The sequence below is a fragment of the Lynx canadensis genome, chromosome A3 (genome assembly GCF_007474595.2).
Source record: "Lynx canadensis isolate LIC74 chromosome A3, mLynCan4.pri.v2, whole genome shotgun sequence".
In the NCBI taxonomy this organism is placed as follows: Eukaryota; Metazoa; Chordata; class Mammalia; order Carnivora; family Felidae; genus Lynx; species Lynx canadensis.
The window spans coordinates 66,421,376-66,443,651 of NC_044305.1; the positions used below are offsets into that span (position 1 = coordinate 66,421,376).

Genomic DNA, 22,276 nt, shown 5'->3' on the forward strand with positions numbered 1-22,276 from the left:
GGACCTTTAAGTTGTTTTTAACTCTTGGCTATTATGATTAGGACTTTCATGAGCAGTCATGTACGAGTATTTGAGTATCTGTTTTCAGTTCTTTTAGGTATATATTTAGGAATAGAAATGCTGGGTCATATGGTAATTTTATGTTTAACTTTTTGGGAATCACTAAATTGTTTTCTAAAGTGTCTGCACCATTTAACATTCCCATCAGCAATATAGGAGGAATCCAGTTTCTTCACGTTGCTGCTAATAATTATTATTTTCTGTTTTTTGGGGTGTTGTCTTAATAGTGGGTGTGAAGTGATATTGTTTTTGTTTTTTAAGGTTTATTTATTTTTGAGAGAGAGACAGAGACAGAGTGGGAGTAGGGGAGGGGCAGAGAGAGAAGAAGACACAGAGTCCAAAGCAGGGTCTAGGCTCCGAACTGTGTCAGCATAGAGCCTGACGTGGGCCACAAACCCACCAGCCAAGAGATCGTGACCCAAGGTGAAGCCGGACACTCAACCAACTGAGCCACCCAGGTGCTGCCATTATGGTTTTGATTTTCATTTCCCTGGTGGCTAATGATGTCGGGCATCTTTTCATATGTTTGGTGCCCATTTATTTGTAATCTTTAGGAAAATGTCTGATCAGATCCTTTGCTCAATTTGAAATTGGGTTGTCTTTTTGTGTTTGAGTTGTAAGAGTTCTATATATATTCTGGACACTAGACCCTTTTTCTAGGAAATAAATACTTTTTTCTGGGTTTTCTACTTGCCACAAGTTGTTTGTAGTGATTTGCTTTTATTTTTTTTTTAATTTTTTTTTTAACGTTTATTTATTTTTGAGACAGAGAGAGACAGAGCATGAACGGGGGAGGGTCAGAGAGAGGGAGACACAGAATCCGAAACAGGCTCCAGGCTCCGAGCTGTCAGCACAGAGCCCGACGCGGGGCTCAAACTCACGGACTGCGAGATCATGACCTGAGCCGAAGACAGATGCTTAACCGACTGAGCCACCCAGGCACCCCATTCCCTGTTTATTTTTAATATAATTTGTGCCTCCCCCAACATTTCCTCCCTTCCATAGTTTGTTTTTTAAGAGAATCATCTTATGACTTTTAATTTTTATTTTGTATTAATTTTTTTAAAGTAGGCTTCACTCCCTGTGTGTAGCCCAATGACCCTAAGATCAAGACCTGCTCAGAAATAAAGAATCTGTCTCTTAACTGACTCAGCCACTCAAGCACCCAACTTGTGATTTTTTTTAAATCCTCTTTTGTGTCATTGCTTTTTTGTTTCATTAATTTCAGTTCTTATGCATTTTTTCTATCTACTTTTTTTACTTTAATTTAGTGTTCACTGTTTTTCCAGCCTTTTTCAGTAAGCATTTAAGATTACACTCTTTTTTCTATATATTTAGCTGAATGTATCCCATAAATTTTAAAGGTAAAATCTCTTACTCAGTTTTAAGAATTTTATTCCCATTATCATTTTTTAGAAATATATGTTTTTTAATTTGTAAGCTTTTAGTACATATCAGTTTCATAAAAGTTCTCAGTGTACTTGAGGATCACTTGTGCTCCGTAATTTTGGTTGCAGAGTTTTCTATATGTCTATTAGGTTAGATAGGGCTTTAGTTGTTTTGTTCACATTGTCTGTATGCTTGCTAATTTTTGATCTGCTGAGTTACTAAGAGAAGTGTGGATTTCTTATAGTTCAGTCCATTTTTGCTTCATATGTTTTTAAGACACAAAGCTATAGTTTCTTTGTGGTGAACTGAACCTTCATCATTCTTTAGAGACAGTATCCTTAGTAATGCTTTTTGCCTTAGATATAGTTTGTCTGATAGTAAAGGGCTATGCCAGAGTCCTCCTTTTTAGTTTTTTTACATGGTATATATTTTTCTGTCCTTTGTGAGTCTTTATGGTTAGAAAGCTTATAGCTGGATTTTATTTATTTTAAATTTATTTTCATCTTAAGAAAAAATTTTTTAATGTTTATTTTTGAGAGAGGGAGAGACAGAGCACAAGTGGGGGAGGGGCAGAGAGAAGGGGGGAGGCAGAATCCGAAGTGGGCTCCAGGCTCCGAGCTGTCAGCACAGAGCCTGATGTGAGGCTTGAACTCACAAACTGCAAGATCATGACCTGAGCTGAAGTCAGATACTCAACTGACTGAGCCACCCAGCCACACATTTCATGATCTTTTTTAAGTGGCAATCTGGATTTATTTCTACATTATTTTGTGATTCCTATTCTTCCTGGTTCTCCTTATTGCTCTTTCTTTCTTGTATATTTTTTTTTTAATTTTTTTTTTCAACGTTTTTATTTATTTTTGGGACAGAGAGAGACAGAGCATGAACGGGGGAGGGGCAGAGAGAGAGGGAGACACAGAATCGGAAACAGGCTCCAGGCTCTGAGCCATCAGCCCAGAGCCTGACGTGGGGCTCGAACCCACGGACCGCAAGATCGTGACCTGGCTGAAGTCGAACACTTAACCGACTGCGCCACCCAGGCGCCCCTCTTTCTTGTATATTGATTGGGCTTTTTAAATTCCATTTTGCCTTTCCTTGTAGCCCCTCCCCCATCCTATCACACATGCACTGGTTTGGAATTTATTCACAAATTTTTACAAAATGTGTATACATAACTCAAAGTCTGTCAGTATCTTCTCACTTAACCCCCCAAATACTAGGACCTTAGGATATCTGAGATCAGAATATATTTTTCTTCATTATTGGCTGGTATTTTAGTTCTGTCTTTTCCCCCCTTAAATTTCCATTCTATACAGTCAGTGTTAAATTTAGATATGCCCATATGCTTACCAGTTTCTTAGCTATTGATTCCTTCTTCCTGAATATTCTTTAGGAGTTCTTTTATTGGCAGTCTGTTAGTCAGGTTTTGTTTGTTTGAAAATGTGTATTTCACCCATGTTCTTGAAGGATATTTTTTGTGGGTATACATTCCAGGTTGAAGATTAACAGTTATTTTTCCTTAATATCTATGAGATTGTATTGTGCTGTCCTTTGGCTTGCATTATTATTGTTTAGAAGTCTTGGTTCCAGATACTGATTCCTTTAACTGCGCTGTGTCCAAAAGTGGATTTCTTTTTCTTTTTCCTGTTTGGATTTACTGTGTTTTCTTAATCAGAGAATTCATGTCTTTTATCAATTTTGGAAAATTATCAATCATTACCTCTTTGAATGTTGTGCTCCTTCATTCTCTTCTCCTAAAACTGTGTTTGGACATATGTTACACTTTCACATTTTTTTTTTCTGCCATGTGTCTGTGCTGCTCTCTTTGTGATTACTTCAGATGTTCCAATTCACTGAGTGTCTCTTCAGCTCTGATATGATGTTTAACCAGTCCATAGGGTTTTTTTTTTCAGTGATTACATTTTTTATTTATAAAAGTTATTTGGTTCATTTCTAACTCTGCCTAGACCTTTTTTTTTTTTTAAATAATATTTTGTTCTTTGCTCATGTGTTCCATTCTCTATTATATTACTTTAAACACTTTAATATACTTAAAAACATTTTTTTAATGTTTATTTTTTAGAGTGAGAGAGAGAGAGCGCACAAGTTGGGGAAGGGGAGAGAGGGAGACACAGAATCCGAAGCAAGCTCCAAGCTTTGAGCTGTTCGCACAGAGCCCGATGTGGGGCTCGAATCCATGAACCCGCGAGATCATGACCTGAGCCGAAGTCGGTCGCTTAACTGACTGAGCCACCCAAGCGCCCCAACATTTTAATATACTTAACATTCCGTGTCAAAAATTTCTTGGTTTAAATCTGCTCCTTGTTTCTGCAGAGGTTTTTTTTGTTTGTTTTGTTTTGTTTTTTGTGTTTTTACTCTCACTGTTGGTGGCTTCTTTCCTTGTCCATTGTTTATTTTAAATGTTTATTTATTTATTTAGAGAGAGTGGGGGAGGGGCAGAGAAAGAGAGGAAAGAGAAAGAATATCAAGCAGGCTCAGTGCTGTCAGCATAGAGCCCAGCGTGGGGCTCAATCCCCTGAACCTCGAGATCATGACCTGAGCTGAAATCAAGAGTCAGACTCTTATGCCCCTGTTATGTATATTTAGATTATGAATTCTCATCTATTTGGGTTCTGTTTGTGCAGATTATACACCACCCCCCATATAAAATTTGCCCTTTTGCTTTTGCCATATGTCCCACATTGTAATTAAGCCAGGAACACTTTTCTTTTTTAAGTGTATTTATTAATTTTGAGAGAGAGTGCAAGCAGGGGAGGGATGGAGAGAGAGGGAGAGAATCCCAAGCAGGCTCCATGTTGTCAGTGCAGACCCTGACACTGGGCTCAAACTTCAGAACCGTGAGATCATGACCTGAACCAAAATCAGGAGTCGGATGCTTAACAGATGCTTAACTGACTGAGCCACCCAGGTGCCCCTGGTACAGGTAATTTGATTCAAAGGTATCTCTTCTCTTCTCTGGTATATTGTTTATTCATATTTAAATGATAGTATGAGGATCTTTCTTTCTTTGTTCTTTGATCTTTTTTCTGAATTTCATCTTCCCATTTTGGAGTTCCAAGCCTGGGTTTCTTTTCCTCCATCTTTTTTGTGTAGTCTGATGTAATGAGTGTGTGGGTTTTCCTGGTGATAGGTGGGTGATGTTGTTGGAAAGACAACTAGAGACTAAAGGTCATATGTCTTGGTTCTGGGTTAGAATACTGAGTTTGGTGGTATATTTTAATATCCCAGATTGTTTGGGAGGGGTGATGTCTTGCTGAAGGGTACCCTGTTTGGAGTGTGGGCCTAGAGTGTTTTAGTGCATTAGGACCCAGTCATTCACTTTCCCTGTTTCACTCCAGTCTCCTCAGCAGTGCTTTCACAACAGTATTTCCCCTTCCCGAGGAAGGAAAATGGAAGGATACCCATTCAACTTTCTTCTCTCCAGATTTGGGATTACTAGTGATGATTCTCAGGGTTAATTTACCAATGAATGGGCTTCTGGAAGGTGGGGGTGAGGAAAGGAATATGATTTGGCTCTGCGTCACTTCTTTTTAAGTTCATTGGAAGAGGCAAATTCTTTAGCTATGTCAATCCACCCTTGTTGCATTATTTTCCTTGAAATTATCCTCTCAGTTCTTGTTTCTGCATCATCTTCACTGTCTGTTTGAATAAACTGTATAATATTACTGAGGTACCATTGTGCAAATATTGTGATGTTGTATCATTTCTGGGTTCTGCTGTAACAGATAAATCTGCAGAGATCTTATTCATCCCTGTGTGGCTTTGCATCTGTTGCATTATTCCTTAGGTTGAATTCCTGGGAGTAGAATTGCTGTGTCAAAGGGTGTAACAAATATCTCTGAATCTTGTCGAATATTGCTTTTTTTCTAAAGGTTATAACAACTTAGGTTCTCACCAGAAATGAATGAGTACACTAATTTCACTGTAGCCTCATTAGTATTTGATGGTAATATTTTTCTTAAAAAAAAAATAGCTGTAGAATAAGATCTTAAGGTTGCTTAAATATTCATATCTTTTACTGTTGAGCTTTAGCATTTTCCTGTGGTTTAGTTTACTACTTATTTTACTACTTACTTTCTCATTTGTGAGTTGTATGTTTTCATATTTGCCCATTGAATGACCTTGATATTTTTCTCATACATGCAAAACCAAGTTCCTTTATAAAAGAAAGTGTTTAACCTTTCTATTTTTACATTTTTTTACAAATATAATTAAATGTCTTATCAGTTTCAACTGAGAAATTTATGTGAATTTATGTGGTAAACTGAGAAATTAAGCTAACTTTTTTGGTTAGCTTTTTGTAATTTTAATTCCTTTTTCTTGTGTTTGCCTTTGGTATGTGAGGAAGGTGTGTTCTCATTAAATAGAAAGTAATTGGAAAGAAATTATATTAACCCCATGTACTAAGGTGTTTTGTTTTTCTAGAGAGAGAGAGAATGTGGGGAAGAGGGTCAGTGGGAGAGAGAGGGACAGAGAGAGAATCTTAAGTAGGCTCCACACTTTGTGCTGAGCCTGACAACCCACGGTTCTGATGCCAGGACCCTGGGATCATGACCTGAGTCAAAATCAAGAGTTGGATGCTCAACCAACTGACCCACCCAGGCACTCCTCCGCCAACCCCCCACCCAATTTGTTTGCTAAATTAAAATAAATCTCCTTGGGACACCTGGGTGACTCAGTTGGTTAAGCAGCCGACCCTTGATTTCGTCTCAGGTCATGATCTCATGGTTCATGAGTTCCAGCTCTGCACTCACAGCGCCTGCTTTGGATCCTCTGTCTCCCTCTCTCTGCCACTCCCCCATGTGTGTGCCTACTCTGTCTGTCAAATATAAATAAATGTTAAAAAAAAAAAAAAGAATATCTCCTTGTCTTCAAGTGGGCTCTATACCCATTGTGGGGCTTGAATAGGAGTCGCATGCTGTACTGACCAAGCCAGTCAAGCGCCCCTAATTTTTTTTTTTAAGATTTTATTTTTAAGTAATGTCTATAGCCAACGTGGGGCTTGAATTTACAACCCAGAGATCAGGAGTTGCATGCTTCCCCAACTGAGCCAGCCACACACTCCTCCCCTAATCCTTTTTAATAGTTCTTAATGGCTGTAAGAATATGCTTCATTCATTTTTAAAAATATTCTAATTGTCTCTGGTTTTTAGTCATTTTGTTTCAAAAAGGGATTCCTGTTGGACTGTCACTAGGAATGAGGAAATGCTAATGTTTGATTTAGTTTCCTCTTTTCATAGTTTACCTTTTTGCTTACCAATTGTTTTAAATATTCCAATAAGCAGTTTATATATATATAAGTCCTCTATAGTGGGGTGTGTGGGTGGCTCAGTGGGTTAAGTGTACAACTTTTGATTTCGGCTTAGGTCATGATTTTGAGGTTGGTTGGTTTGGGCCCCATGTCGGGCTTTGTGCTGATTGTGCGAGGTCTGCTTGGGATTCTCTCCCTCCCTCCCTCGCTGCCCCTCCCCGCTTGCTCTCCCTCTCTCTCAAAACTAAATAAACAAAAATAAAAAAATGAAAGTCCTATATAGGGCACCTGGGTGGCTCAGTCCATTGAATGTTGGACTCTTTATTTCGACTCAGGTCATGATCTTATGGTCGTGAGATCATAGCCCGAAGTCAGGCTCTGTGCTGGGCATGGGGCCTGCTTAAGATTCTCTCTCCCCCTGCCCTTCCCCAACTTGTGAATCTGCATGGGTGTCCTTGCTCGCTCGCTCTCTCTCTCTCTCTCTCTCTCTCCCTCCCTCCCTCCCTCAAAAATATATAAATAAGTAAATTGTGAGTTTAACATAAAAGTCTTATATAATTAAGACTTTGTTTCTAAATACCTTGTGTATACATTTGCCATTGTAAGTGAGATCTGTCTTTCATTATGATTTCTTGCTAGCTGTTATTGATAAGAATTTAGGGGAAACAAAGTACTTGAGAGATTTTGATGAACTTACCATTTTAAGAAATAAAATTCTATAGTTTTTTTTGTAAACTTTGAGATCTTAAGATGCATCCTTGGTTTGGGTAAAAACTACACATTCTGTTATAGGCTATGAACATTGAACATTGTTTAGTAATGTTTAGGAAGAATGTAGTGAACATTGTTTAGGGGGAACTATAATTAAAAATACTGAATGCTGCTAGTGAAAGAAGCACTGCATTTTTTCATCCAAGTAACTTTTGGACATCTAGAGCTCTTTAAGCTCCTTATAAACAGGATTTTACATCTCCTAATAAATAGAAACTCTTTAAAGTATTGGCTGAGTAACTTAAAACATAAGTTTAACTCAAAACACTGACATTTAAATGAAAGAAAAGAAAATACATTGGGATTCTTTACCCATCATTTATAAAATGTAGCTATTCTTGGGGCTATTCTCGGGGCGCCTAGATAGCGCCTAGATAGCTTAGTTGGTTAAGCTTCCAACTTCAGCTAAGGTCATGATCCCACATTTGGTTTGTGAGTTCCAGTCGGGCTCTGTGCTGACAGCTCAGTCTGGAGCCTGCTTCAGATTCTGTGTCTCTCTCTCTCTGCTTCTCTGTCTCAAAGAATAAACAAACATTAAAAAAAAAATGCTGCTCTTTGTTCTGTCCGTAGGTGGAAAACCATGAATTCCTTGTAAAGCCTTCATTTGATCCTAATCTGAGTGAATTAAGAGAAATAATGGATGACTTGGAAAAGAAGATGCAGTCAACATTAGTAAGTGCAGCAAGAGATCTAGGTAAGAAGGGTTCATTGGAGGTTTTTGTCTATACAGTATCCACACTGGTGCCAGAATTACTTCCCAGGAGGACACAGTGGATCTTGCCAGTTCCTTGTTTAAATTGCCAGGCCTTTCTTCTGCACAGTAAAATTACAAACACTTCAGGTTAACATACAGGAATACTTTGCATTCAGAGCCACACCCTCTTCCAGACTTCTCTCTTACTAACTCGCTAACCCAAGGATGATCCCACATTCCTTCCAGACAGTTCAACCAAGAGTCCCTTGCATCATTTCCTTTAAACAGGATCTGCATTAAACGTCACCTCCACTACAAGCCTAATTCTACTAGGAATAGTTCATTGATTTGGCTTTGAGGTTCCCTACTACTTCAGTAACTTCAGCTTTTTTTTTTTTTTAATGGCTGCCTTCCCTACCAGATTATTAATTCCCCCAATTAGTCTCAGACTATTCACACAGATTTGTTCTGAATTTGTAAACCTCTTTGCTTTGAGCATCTCTCACATGTATGTTAAATGAATAAATAAATCTTAGCATATTAGAAGACCCCTTGAGCAGTAATACTTAAACTTTTGAAGAATCTGATGAAAGTTATGAATCCTCTTTCCTGAAATATGTCCATACCTACATATACAAAAAGTTTTGCAATAGTTTCCATGGAGAATTCATGTATGGACTAGACCCTAGGTAAAGAATCTTTGCCTTACTTTACTTCTCGTTTCATAGCGCTGTCTACATTTTTTCTACAGTCTCTTTCCTTTCCAAGACAGTGATTTCCTCCCCAGTCCAATAAGGTCTGTCTTTAGTTGTTTGCTGCTACTGATATTTCATAGCCATGCTTTAGCAGTTAAATTTGTAGGTATGATCTCTCTTCTGGTTTGTACTCTAAAGATCACATTGATGTGCAAGATGATGAGGACAGACTTAGAGAAACTTAAAAATCTTAGGTGTACAAACTCTAGCTGATTGGTAATTGCTTATTTTGTGAAGTTTCCTACCCTTAACAGAAAATACATGTTATAGTTTTTCTAGAGTTTCATTGTCAAGAGTCTTAAGTTTTTGTTTGGAAAGTGTATTTGTTCACTTTAATCATCCTTTATAATAGTTACAGAGAAATGCTTTAGTGAAGTAAAGCACCCTGGTGCAGAACTCTCCAAGGGAAGGGGCCATATCTTAGCCCACTGCTGTACTCTGCACCTTCGGATGGGTATACCCAGAAAGTGCTTCGACATCAGAAGCTAATAACATTAATGCAAGAGTTTAAGGATTTTATAGACAGCCTTCACTCTTGTAGTTTTTGAATGAAGTGAAGTTTGACTCTTTCCCAGTTAATCTTAATAATTTCCGCTAGACTGTCTTGCCATAAAAGTATGTTTTTCACCATTTAGAGTTAATTATTTTAAACATTTTATTAAAAAATGGCTCTAGACATCTGTAACATACTTTTTCTTTATTTCCTTATCCTGAAGGCTTGGATCCTGGCAAACAGATTAAACTGGATTCCAGTGCACAGTTTGGTTATTACTTCCGTGTAACGTGTAAGGAAGAAAAAGTCCTTCGTAACAATAAAAACTTCAGTACAGTAGATATCCAGAAGAATGGTGTTAAATTTACCAACAGGTTTGTATTTATATTACTTTATTAAGTCTTCAGTAGTTCCATGGAACTAAATTGTTCTGTGAAACGTGAATGCTGTATGATAAGGAAGTTTTACCTTATTAATTGATACAAGGCATAAGGTAAGAGTGAAACATTATTTTCTTATAAGTGCCTAGTCAGGTGTTCCAACACCCCCGTGTTAAATAACTCTTCTCTTCCTCATTGACTGAAGTGACACTTTGGATCTGTTTTTAAGATTCTTTCACATGTCTGTCCCATAATTCTTTTGTCAATATGAAATAGATTAATTATATTACAGTTATTTATACTATACTTCCATATCTGTTAGAGTTAGTTCCCCATCATATCTCTGCTTTATAGTTATTTTCATGTTTGATTTTTCTAAGAAAACTTTGCTATAATTTACCAATTAAAAAAATTCTATATCAATTGGATCTATAAATTAGTTTAGGGAGATGCCTACCAGCCTTAGCAAGGTCACTCATTAGATTATTGCTTTTTAAAAAATTTCTCTTTCTGGGGACGCCTGGGTGGCTCAGGCAGTTAAGCGTTTGACTTAGGCTCAGGTCATGATCTTGTGGTTCGTGGCTTCGGGCCCCACGTCAGGTTCTGTGCTAATAGCTCAGATCTTGGAGCCTGCTTCAGATTCTGTGTCTCCCTCTCTCTCTGCTCCTCCCCCTGCTCGTTCTCTCTGTCTCTCTGTCTCTCTCTCTCTCAAAAATAAACATGGACAAAAGATTTTGGGGAGTTTTTCTTTTCCTTCACTGATGTTAAGTTTCTGAGGCAAATTATGTATGGGTGAAAAAGGAATTATTTTAAAATAAATCTTCTGTGGAGCTCCTGGATAGATCAGTCGGTTAAGTGTCCAACTCTTGGTTTCAGCTCAGGTCATGATCTCACGGTTTGTGAGTCTGAGCCCCGTGTTGGGCTCTGTGCTAACAGGGCATAGCCTGCTCTGGATTCTTTCTCTCTCTGTCTCTCTCTGCCCCTCCCCCACGCTTGCTCTCTGTGTCTCTCTCTCTCAAAAATAAACTTAAAAAAATTTGTTTTCATAAAGAAAATAAATCTTCCATTACTTGGGTGGGGGCATTTATCTTTTTCCTTCTGTACTATATTAGAATTTATGGCAGCCTAACACCCACCCCTCTTCAATAGTCCCTGTACTTTATTCATTTTTGAGAGAAAGAATGTGAGCGAGGCAGAGAGAGAGGGAGGCACAGAATCCGAAGCAGGCTCCAGGCTCCGAGCTGTCAGCCCAGAGCCCGATGCGGGGCTCAAACCCACGAACCGTGAGATCGTGACCTGGGCTGAAGTCAGATGCTCAGCCGACTGAGCTACCCGGGCGCCCCTATACTTTACAAGTAGTTTTTGTATATGTGATCCCCTTTTATCCATTTATTTAGCAAGTCTTTGAGTGCCTCTTATGTGCAGACATTATTCTAGGTGTTCAGGCACTGCAGGAATGAAAACAATCCATCTGTTAGATTTCTCATTACAATTCTGAAATAAATAGGTTTATTTCTCTCATTTTTTACATGAAGCTGAAACTCCCAGTTTCCCAGGGTTAGACAGCTAGCAACATTAGATACTCACTCCTAGATCTCCTGTAGCTAAATTTAGTAGTAGTTGTTTTTCCAGTAAACTATCCCTGACTCAAGAAATATATATGTATATTTTGGCTTAGATAAGGCAGAACTTGTGGGATGTTATAACCGTCTTTGAAGCACACCATTGATTAATTTATAATATATGTAGAAGAGATAGAACTGATTGCATTTATTCCAAAAGTTGTGGAAAATTTATTAATTCATTTTGGTCAACAAATGACACGTTTGCTGTGTATCTGAGTCTTTGATCATATAATTTTCCTTCTTCCTTTTTTTTGTAATGTTTATTTATTTTTGAGAGAGAGAGAGTGAATGTGGGGGAGGTACAGAGAGAGAGGGAGACTGAGGATCTGAAGCCAGCTCTGCGCTGACAACTCACAAACCACAAGATCATGACCTGAGCTGAAGTCCAACTGAGCCACCCAGGCGCCTCTATGATTTTCCTTCTTAAAAACTTCCAGTGTCTGTCTGCCATCCAGAAAAATCTGGAACTTGTATTGTAACCTGCACAGTCTTGTCCCTGGCCCCCTCCACTTTCCTCTCTTGCTACTCTTCCTTCACATAGTGGTCTCACTTTTATAATATCTTTCCCTCTTGTTTTTCTTCCTTTAATTCTTTCTCTTTGCCTGTTTCATGGTCTGCTGCTGCTCCTTGCCTGTGCACTGTTCTTGAGCTGTGTATGTGTATTATGCCATTGGCTAATCCATCAACTTCACGATTATTGCCTTGGTTGATGCCCTCCTTCATCTAGTGAATGCTTCCCCCTTTTTGTCTTCTCTGTGCCCCCCATCTTGTTTTTTTGTTTTTAAGTTTATTTATTTGTTTTGAGAGAGAGGCAGCATGAGTAGGGATGGGGGGCAGAGAGAGAGAGAGAGAGAGAGAGAGAGAGAGGATCTCAAACAGGCTCTGTGCTTTCAGCGCAGAGGCCAATGTGGGGCTTGAACTCACGAAACCGTGAGATCATGACCTGAACCGAAACTGAGAGTCGGATGCTTAACCGACTGAGCCCCTCAGGCACCTCATTGTCTTTGTTTTCAATGTCCTTCCCTTCCTTTGATATTAGTGAATGTTTTTCCTTCACTTTATTATCTTTCTTTACTTTTTATTTCAACCTATAGTTTCATTTTTTCTTAACTCAATGAGATTTGGTTTTCAAAACATTTTCCTTACTTTGACAGCCTTCAGTATCAAAAGAAGGGCTCTTCTAAACAGCGTAAATGTTAACATAGTGAATTCCAGCCACATCTTCTCCTAATGAGTTGCCCATTTTCTACTCACATTTTCATTTTAATTATTGTTTTGGTTCTTTAGAGGATAGATACTCTGTATATATTTTATGTAGTACGTATTACCTCCAGTAGATGTTTTGATATTTTTAATAATATCATTATCTTGATTTGCAGTAAACTGACTTCTCTCAATGAAGAGTATACCAAAAATAAAACTGAGTATGAGGAAGCCCAGGATGCAATTGTTAAAGAAATTGTCAATATTTCTTCAGGTAAATTGAATAGACCAGTACATTAACTGTTCTGAATATAATCTGGTTTTTAGTAATAGAAACATCAGGATGTTTGAAAAGTGGTTTTTTTAACAGCTGTTAAATGTTGTGACTGTTTATTATATTAGACTGCGTATAAGTATTTTATAGGTATTGTGGTGGGACAAGTAGCTGGAAGTTACTCTTGTAAGTAGAAAGATAAGTTAGTGCAGGCTAAGGAATGCAATGGGAACAGCCTGAAAAACAGATATACATAAAAGTGCAATTTATTGTTTTGTTTGTTTTTTTGTTTTTAAAGCACAAATTTATTGTAACAAGGAAAAGAAACACCAAGGGCTACAAGGCACTAATAATGTTAGATTATCTATGGGTTCATGCTCTAAGTTTTGGAAATAAGTACCACTGAAAAACAAATAGAAATTACACATGAGGCAAGAAGCCTTCTTTTGGGTTTTGTGTGCCGTTTTGCAGATTTCCAGAGTTTATTCTAGAGGGCACTGTTGAGCAGACTGCATGACGTGACACTGGTATTGCCTGTAGTACGGAATGAATGTGTGGTTAGCACAGGGTAGGGCTGATATGTTAAACTGGAAGGCTTTGCCTGTCATCACAGACACCTTTATTGTGCCTTTCAAAAAGATAACCAAAGAACTGCTTCAAACAAGTGATCAAAGTTGGCATCATCAATAATGGGACAAATGACATCATAAATAATGCTTCCTGATGTGATGTAGAGGGAAGAGCACGGTACTGCCCATGAGGTATTCTTGACAAAAATGTTTAACGTGATAATGAATGAGAAGGGAAAAACTTAGATAAATTTAGATTTGTGAGACACTACTTTTAAGGCCTGTACTCTTTAAAGATGTGTGTGTCGTGGAAGCAAAAAAGGAATGGGCAGGATCTGTTCTATCTAGATTAAAGAGACACGGCAAGCAAATGCAGTAGACAGTCCTTGATTGGACCCAGGACTAGGAGTTGGAGGTAGGGAATAGCTATCAAGAACCTTGAGACAAATTGGCGAAGTTTAAAAGGAAGTAATACGATATTGGTGTCCTATTTCTTGGGTGTGTATTGTGAGTAAGTAGGAGGATGTCCTTGTTTTCATGCTGAATTATTTAGGAGTAAACAGTCATTTGAAAACTGTGTGTTTATATAATTCTATAAATTATTTTACTATTAGCAATTTTCATAGTAAATCAGAAATATAAAACTTAAAGGGTTCTAATACACTTTATATATTGGTGTTGAGGTGAGTGAGATTTGTAAAGATTACATTTTTGCTTGGCAGTATCAGATAATCGTGGCATGACAGTCTCAGTTGAATTACATTCCTGAGTCTAGATTGCGTTTTTAAGGATGCTGTAAATACTATATATTCACACTTCCTTAAAAAAAAAAAAAAAATTACTAGCTCCTATTCATCAAGCACCTACTAGGTTAAAGCTGCTAGCTTTAAACATTTAAATGGAAGGTTTTTTTTATTTAGAGTTACCTTGAATTTAAATGAAGCCTTTTCTTGTCTAATATATGCATTATTTTTATTTTAAAATGTAATGGATCATTTTTGTAGTTTTCTATCTTGGCTATTACACCAGAAAAGGTAATGCTGTTAAGAGCCAGATGACATAAGATACCAAGTATAGACTTAAATAAGAGGCTTCGGTTTTCCTTTTTTAAAGTAATTACAGTAAGTACTCCATTAATATTTAAGTAATTTCACAGGTTCTTGTTCCTACATTATAGAGTAGTGTGAGCTGTTTCTTTTTTTAAAAGAAGTACATGTTAGGTAAAACGGAATAAATTTGAAAATGGTGAAACAGTAAGAGAGTTATTTGTATTCAACCATTCATAAGTTAATTTTTATTTTCAAAACATTTTATCACTTTTATGGGAAACAAGGGAATCAAAGATGAATTATATATCCTGCCATTTGATTAAACTCATAAATGTTTTTCTAAAACACTATTCTCTTGAATGTCCTTTGAAGCTTTTGACACACTGATGCCCGTGTGATAGTTCTACATAATGTGTGTGTGTTATGTTACACCAACTCCTCCAAGCTATTAAAATTTAGAACCTATTCTATAAGTTTTGACCATTTTTATTGCTTAAACATGCATTGCCTGGCATGTGTCAGGGACTTTTTAGTGTACATAATAACTTTTAGTATTAATGTTCTTGGAGAGGAGAATCTCATTGAAAGTGTTTTAAGTGACAATTAGGGATCTAAATTATGCTAAATTTCAACTGCATGTGGTACTGGTGGGAAGAAAAAACTCAAGTAACAGTTATATGGTCAAGTTTATACATGCACAGGCCTTGATGGTCACATTATTATATTTTAAACCTAGTATTTGTATGTTTCCTAAGATAAGCAGCTGTGTGCTTTTTAATTTTAATGGATTTCGGTAAGGGAAGGCATCACACTCTATTTTTGAAATCCGTTCATACTAGGGGAAGATGTAGTAATACATTTTAAACTCGTGAGGTTTTAGGTATTCCTTTCAAATTTACCTTGGCAAACTTCTGTTAATATTTTAAGTATATAAATTAGAAAATGGATTTTAAATTCCCAAATAGGGAAGTTAAACATATTTCTGTGGCTGTTTATATGTTGTTTTTTTTTTCAGTATTCCTATGCATATTTTCTGTTTTTATACAGGTTATGTAGAACCAATGCAGACACTCAATGATGTATTAGCTCAGCTAGATGCTGTTGTCAGCTTTGCACATGTGTCAAATGGAGCACCTGTTCCATATGTACGACCGGTCATTCTGGAGAAAGGACAAGGAAGAATTACGTTGAAAGCATCCAGACATGCTTGTGTTGAAGTTCAAGATGAAGTTGCATTTATTCCTAATGATGTTCACTTTGAAAAAGATAAACAGATGTTCCACATCATTACTGGTAAAACAAAAAAAACCCCAGAAAACATCTAATTTATGGGCTTTTTGGGGGTGGGGTGGGTAATGTTTCCTTTTTTTTATTTTGGAGTGGAAATATTTAAGACTGATGAAGCAAATTCTAATCCTTGATGTTAGAAAAACAACATTAATCATACTGGTTAGTAATATATTCACATTTGGGTTACAGGGAAGATTTGGAAGGAGGGGGAGGCCTGTATGAGAGAATGTCATCTTTATATAAAACTTTTGTTCCAAGGGGTTTATTAGTGTATGTAAAAATGAATTTTCCGGAGTGCCTAGGTGTCTCAGTCAGTTAAGCATCTGACTCTTGATCTCAGCTCAGGTCTTGATCTCACAGTTATGCCTTCAAGCCCCACGTTAGACTCCACTCTGGGCGTGAAGCCTACTTAAAAAAAAAGAACATCCCTTCAACCTAAAGATTACCGTTAGCCAGAGGTCATTGAAGGTCAAGTAGAATGGACTGCTTGAATGACCTCAGCTTAAGGTAGCAGTTCTTTTAAAGACATGGGACTATATTCATGTGAAATTTGAGAAAAGTTTGCTTATAGACTAATGTAGCATGTTTCAAACTAAAGTGTTTTTACATCTTAACCAGACTCTAGAAAACAGAAGTGGAGGATGGGTGGGAGTCTTTGGACAAATATATTGGGGGAATAGTCAGTGATAATATTCTAGTTCCCCAAACGGATTTTCAAGTTGTTAATATAATCTAACCCAAACAAAGAAATTGTACTTTTGCAGAAAATGGGGTTGTTTCTTAGGGCTTTAGTGTGGAGTTTAAGTAATTTGAAAGATTTGACCATACTAATCCATTCACTAATAGCCTTGTTTATTAATGAGTTATAGTGTTTAGTTAATCATTTAGGTGTGTACTACTTTTCTGGATGACATCAAATTATCACGTAGGCGGTTCTGTGAGCTGTGAGAAAATCTATGGTTTTTCTAGGCAAATTACAGGTAAGGTATATTTTTCATGGGTCCTCTTGATGAAGGGTGCAGTGTAGGTTTGACTGAAGAGAAAATACCATTACTTAGGTAGTTGGTGGTTCTGCTGCTTATATGCCATGTCATATGACCTAGGTGATTAGTCATAAATGTGCAGTTGAAGACTAAAAATTTATTCGCAGAAATAAATTTAATGATCTTGCTTTTCGATGTAATTTATTTTATAGGCCCTAATATGGGAGGTAAATCAACATATATTCGCCAAACTGGGGTGATAGTTCTCATGGCCCAGATTGGGTGTTTTGTGCCATGTGAGTCAGCAGAAGTGTCCATTGTGGACTGCATCTTAGCCCGGGTAGGGGCTGGCGACAGTCAGTTGAAAGGAGTCTCCACATTCATGGCTGAAATGCTAGAAACTGCTTCTATTCTCAGGTGAGTGAATTTCCCAGTCCCCTCAAAATGAAAATGAATGTCCCTGTCCTGTGAGAAGTGCATCTGCAGATTCACCTATAAAACATCTGAGAACCTTCATCTAGTTTAATAGTTTTCTTATGAACTTTTGTCTTAAAGGGTGATTGGTAATAGTTGGGGAAAGCTTCTTTGATTTTTAAATTTGTCTTCTTAAGATTTCTGGCAGTTGTTCACCTTATAACCTCCGCCACTACTATGCTTTTGCTTGTGCTGTTCACAATTATGTGGAGTGTTTACCCATGTCCTTTCCAATCTTTAAAGGCCTTAGTGACAGACATTCTACTTCTCCGATGTCTTTCCTTGTCACATAAGCCTCAGGTCATGGATATTTCTTCTGTGAACTCTTCAACATGCCTTTAACTTTATTAGATTTTTTATTTTAGAGGTTACTAAAATCTCTTTGTTTCACTTTTAGGTGCTTCTTTAAAGGTAGGGAAGCTGTGCCTTCTGTTTCTTAGTATCTTCTAAAGTACATCACATATAGTAGATCCCTAGTAAATTACTATTGATGATTAGAGAGGTGGTACAAATATTTGGTATAGTAATTAGTCAATAAGCTAATATTTGTAATTTAAAAATTAAAGAAATAAGCAAAAGATGCCAGTGGCAATTCACAGAAAAATAAATGACCAGTAAGCACATGAAGAACTGTTACATTCTCTGATTGAGGGAAAAAAATTCCCCTCCTTACATTTAGTTAAAAATGAGAGAAGAAAGAATGCTAATGTCTGATTGGTAGGGCTGCAGCAGGCACAGGAATTTACATGACCACCAGCTGTGCGTACATGCAGGTGTCCATATGCTGACAGCCTTTTCCCATCCTCTTGTGGTATTAATCTCTAAAATCTTGGTTGATTTGATTGGCAAGAAATGAATGATAGCTGATTTATTTGGAAATTGATTACTGCTAGTGAGATTGGTAATTTAAAAAATATTCACTGTTTCCTTTTCCATAGTTGTTTATTTATGGCCATGCCCATTTTTTTAAGTTTCAGTGCTTTTTATTCACTGTTAAATTTTTTATATATTAAGATAATCTGTTATGTGTGTGGCGCATCTTTCCTATTACATTGCCTTAATTTTTTTTTTTTTTTTTTTGCATTACCACATATTATATAACGGGGAGTTTTCATTAATTATGTGTTTCAGGTCTGCAACCAAAGATTCTTTAATAATCATAGATGAACTGGGAAGAGGAACCTCTACTTACGATGGATTTGGATTAGCCTGGGCTATATCAGAGTACATTGCAACAAAGATTGGTGCTTTTTGCATGTTTGCAACACATTTTCATGAACTTACTGCCTTGGCCAATCAGATACCAACTGTTAATAACCTACATGTCACAGCACTAACTACCGAAGAGACCTTAACTATGCTGTATCAGGTGAAGAAAGGTGAGTGTGTACTGCTAGTGTACCGTAGATTCAGGTGTGACAGTGAGAAACTTACTACCCTTGACATCATCAGTGATTGCCTTATTCTAAGTATGAATTGTTGATATTTGTACAGAACACATTTACCTTTGAATTCATAATCTGGGTACAAGGATGTGGTACATTATTTATATTTCTGTGTCTCATAGTAGACATTCATCATAACACAGTTGCAGAAAGAATAACTCTTCAACATTATCACAGAGGGTTTTGTACTATCTCTACCATGGCAGCATGATTTCTTATCAGATTACCTACGGCTAATGACAATAATAAGCTTTGAAGTTCCAAGGCTTTTTAACAAACTATTTATTATATTATAATTATCTAATTGTATTTTTTTTTTTTTTTAAGTTTATTTCTTCACTTTGAGAGATGGCGGCGGGAGCGGGGGGAGAGGAACAGAGAGGTAGAGAGAATCCCAAGCAGGCTCTGTGCTGTCAGCACAGAACCCTACTCGGGGCTTAATCTCACCAGCTGTGAGATCATGACCTGAACCAAGATCAAGCATTAGACGCTCAACCAACTGAGCCACCCAGGTGCCCCTAAAGAGTGTGTTACATGAACAGGTTCATTTAAAGGTAGGGTTTCCACAAATCCTGAAATTGTTGGTAGTTCTCACATACAAAATGACTTATTTGTTAGCATTTCATCCTTTCAGAAGAGTTTGTCATTTGTGGGTCTGGCAGCTAATGAGCTTACAGGGTTGATGAGATTAACATGCTGCCTCAACATTTCACCAATCATTGGAATAGTTTTTTCAGATGACTTTCTGATTTTCCAGGAACACATTTTCCTGCATTAGTGCGTTGCACATAAGTGAGATATATTTTTGTTTTTTTTATTCTTTGTTGCTTATGCTTCATTGGGAATCCTTTTGAGTTATTATTGATAAAAAATAAAGATACTTTTAGTTGGACCTGGAATTTAGCATGAAATTGAGGTTTCGTTTTGTGTTTTGTGTGATAAAGAAATGGGTTCAGAATTTTAAAAGACCAGATGATGTGAGGAGATGATAGGAATAAACCCATCCAATCCATCTCCAGCCCCAGAACGTCAGAGATAATGTAACTAGGCAAAAAAATTTTATAGTTGATACATAGTTGAGGCAAAAATGGAATCTCCATCTTAACTGTCTGCGAGCATCACTTGTATTAAACGTCTAGAAGGAATGTCTTAAGTCAGTTTATTTTCTGCAAATGGGGATGAAGATAAGCTACCTAATCAATAAGTTTACTAGTGACTTGGGTCAAAAATTCCGTTTTTTGGAATTTTTGCAGTAGTTTAGAATCAGTAGTCATGTGTTTGCAGTAGTTTAGAATCAGAATAAGACTATGTAAGAATGGTAAGTAACTTTTCTAAGACCAGTATTGTAAATATTTATATTTAGCCAATTTTCTGAAGTCATTATCTCTAGAAAATAATGTAGGCAGATCTAGAGGATAGACCATTGAGTAATAAGTCTGTATATTTTGAATTAAATGCTCTTAATTAGTGACGCACATTTATCTTTTTTTTTCTTAATACTTTATTTAGTTCCTCACTTATGAAATGAGAAGACCTCAGGAAGATTGAATTGATTAATTTTTTTTCAGAATCTGATATTTGTGTAGACCTTTGAGGGTTCTTATCAACCTTTTTTTCCCTGAAATTTTTCCTACTACATTTGTTAAGGATAGAATATAACATTTTGTGCCAAGTCCTAGTTACTTTCCATTAAGGCCTAATTAAAATTCCTTCATCTAAGTTACTCTGAAACATTTGGCTAATGTATTTGAAATACAAAATTAAGCTTCCTAATTACAGGGTGAGACGGATAAGTTCTCTTTACATTAATTGCTGTCTTTTTCTACCCTGTTCCTCACGATCCCCAAATTTCATAGGTGTCTGTGACCAAAGTTTCGGGATTCATGTTGCAGAGCTTGCAAATTTCCCTAGGCATGTAATAGAGTGTGCTAAACAAAAAGCCCTGGAACTAGAGGAGTTTCAGAATATTGGAAAATCACAAGACTATGGTGAAATGGAACCAGCAGCAAAGAGGTGCTATCTGGAAAGAGAGGTTTGTCAGATTGTTTTTGTAATTATTTAATCCTGTATTATATCTGTCAGGTCACCAAGATGAGTTATTTCTTCCCTATGTGATTCTAATATTTATTTGTTGATCATTCATTGTTGGCTTTCACTTAGATTTCTTTGCATGGCAAAGACTTCATTCATCTCTTTTTCTTTCTACACTATGTGCATGACCAAAGGAGAGCATTTCAAAGTACCAGATTTAAAACCTATGATGACAGGAATATTAGTCTAGGTGTGTGTTTGTTTAGAGAGAGAGAGTGCACATGCATGCACAAGCTGGGGAGGGGCAGAGGGAGAGGGAGAGAGAATCTCAAGCAGGCTCCAGCCCAGTGCGGAGCCCAACACAGGCTCCATCTCAGGACCCTGAGATCATAACCTGAGCTGAAATCAAGAGTTGGATGCTTAACAAGACTCAGCCACCCAGGCGCCCCCTTTAAAAGTTTGTTGTGTGTGTGTGTGTGTGTGTGTGTGTGTTTTGGCTTGCTTGAACTTATGATCCTGACTGAGATCAAGAGTTGGAGGCTTAACTGACTGAGCCACCCGTAGTCTAGGTTTGAAGTAAGTAATTCAAAGGAGTAAAAGATGTCTGAGCACTTTTTTGATTACTTCATAAACAAATAGATCAAATCCAGTTATTTGCATATTTACTCAGTGCTTAGTTAAGATGATAACAAAGAAAGAAACATAGTTCCTGCCTTCCAATTGTTTAGAATCTGGCTGGGGAGATAAGAATAATGAATATGTCATAGGGTTCCTGGCTGGCTCAGTTGGTAGAGAATGTGAGTCTTGATCTCAGGTTTGTAAGTTCAGGCCCTATGCTGGGTGTAGAGATTATTTAAAAATAAAATCTTAGGGGTGCCCAGGTGGCTCAGTCAGTTGAGCATCCGACTTTGGTTCAGATCATGATCTCGCGGTTTGCAAGTTTGAGCCCTGTGTCCAGCTCTGTGCTGACAGCTCAGAGTCTGGAGCCTGCTTCAGGTTCTGTCTTCCTCTCTCTCTGCCTCTCCCCCACTCATGCTTGTGTTCTCTCTCTCTCTCTCTCTCTCTCTCTCTCTCTCTCTCTCTTATAAACATGAAAAAAAATTTTTTTAATCTTAAAAAGAAAAATATGTCATAGAGATTAATTAAGTGGTATATGACAGATGTTTATTCTGGAAAGCTCTTTGTGGGCAGAATGTTTCAGTTCTCATGGGAGAAGTTCATCTTAAGTTAGGCCTTGTCTCTAAGTGATGGGTGAAATTTAGATACTAGCACAGGAAGGTACAAGCATGTGCCCAGTGTATTTTTTAGAAGTTAAAGGATTCTCTGCAGTAATGAAAATAAAAGAATCTTAATTCACTGCTAGGTCCTGGCAGCATTTACTGTAGTTATACATTGTGAACTTCTTGTCATGTCTTTAGGTTTAACCAGTGAGTTTTTGGTGGTGTTCTTTGTTGAAGGATAGATAATTGTTACAGTAGATTATTGTGTATGACTTTTAAGCTTTGAAAAGGCCTAGTTT

The 22,276-nt window shown here is 37.2% G+C and overlaps 1 protein-coding gene across 1 annotated transcript in view; it reads left to right on the forward strand.

Annotated features, from left to right (window-relative positions):
* Positions 1-22,276, forward strand: part of MSH2 (mutS homolog 2) — an 82,696-nt gene that overhangs the window by 58,717 nt on the left and 1,703 nt on the right. Inside the window, exons 9-15 of the mRNA XM_030310559.1 lie at positions 8,063-8,186; positions 9,658-9,808; positions 12,819-12,916; positions 15,582-15,827; positions 17,020-17,224; positions 18,413-18,660; positions 20,583-20,758. Coding sequence (XP_030166419.1) covers positions 8,063-8,186; positions 9,658-9,808; positions 12,819-12,916; positions 15,582-15,827; positions 17,020-17,224; positions 18,413-18,660; positions 20,583-20,758 — 1,248 coding nt within the window. The remainder of the gene's footprint in view (positions 1-8,062; positions 8,187-9,657; positions 9,809-12,818; positions 12,917-15,581; positions 15,828-17,019; positions 17,225-18,412; positions 18,661-20,582; positions 20,759-22,276) is intronic.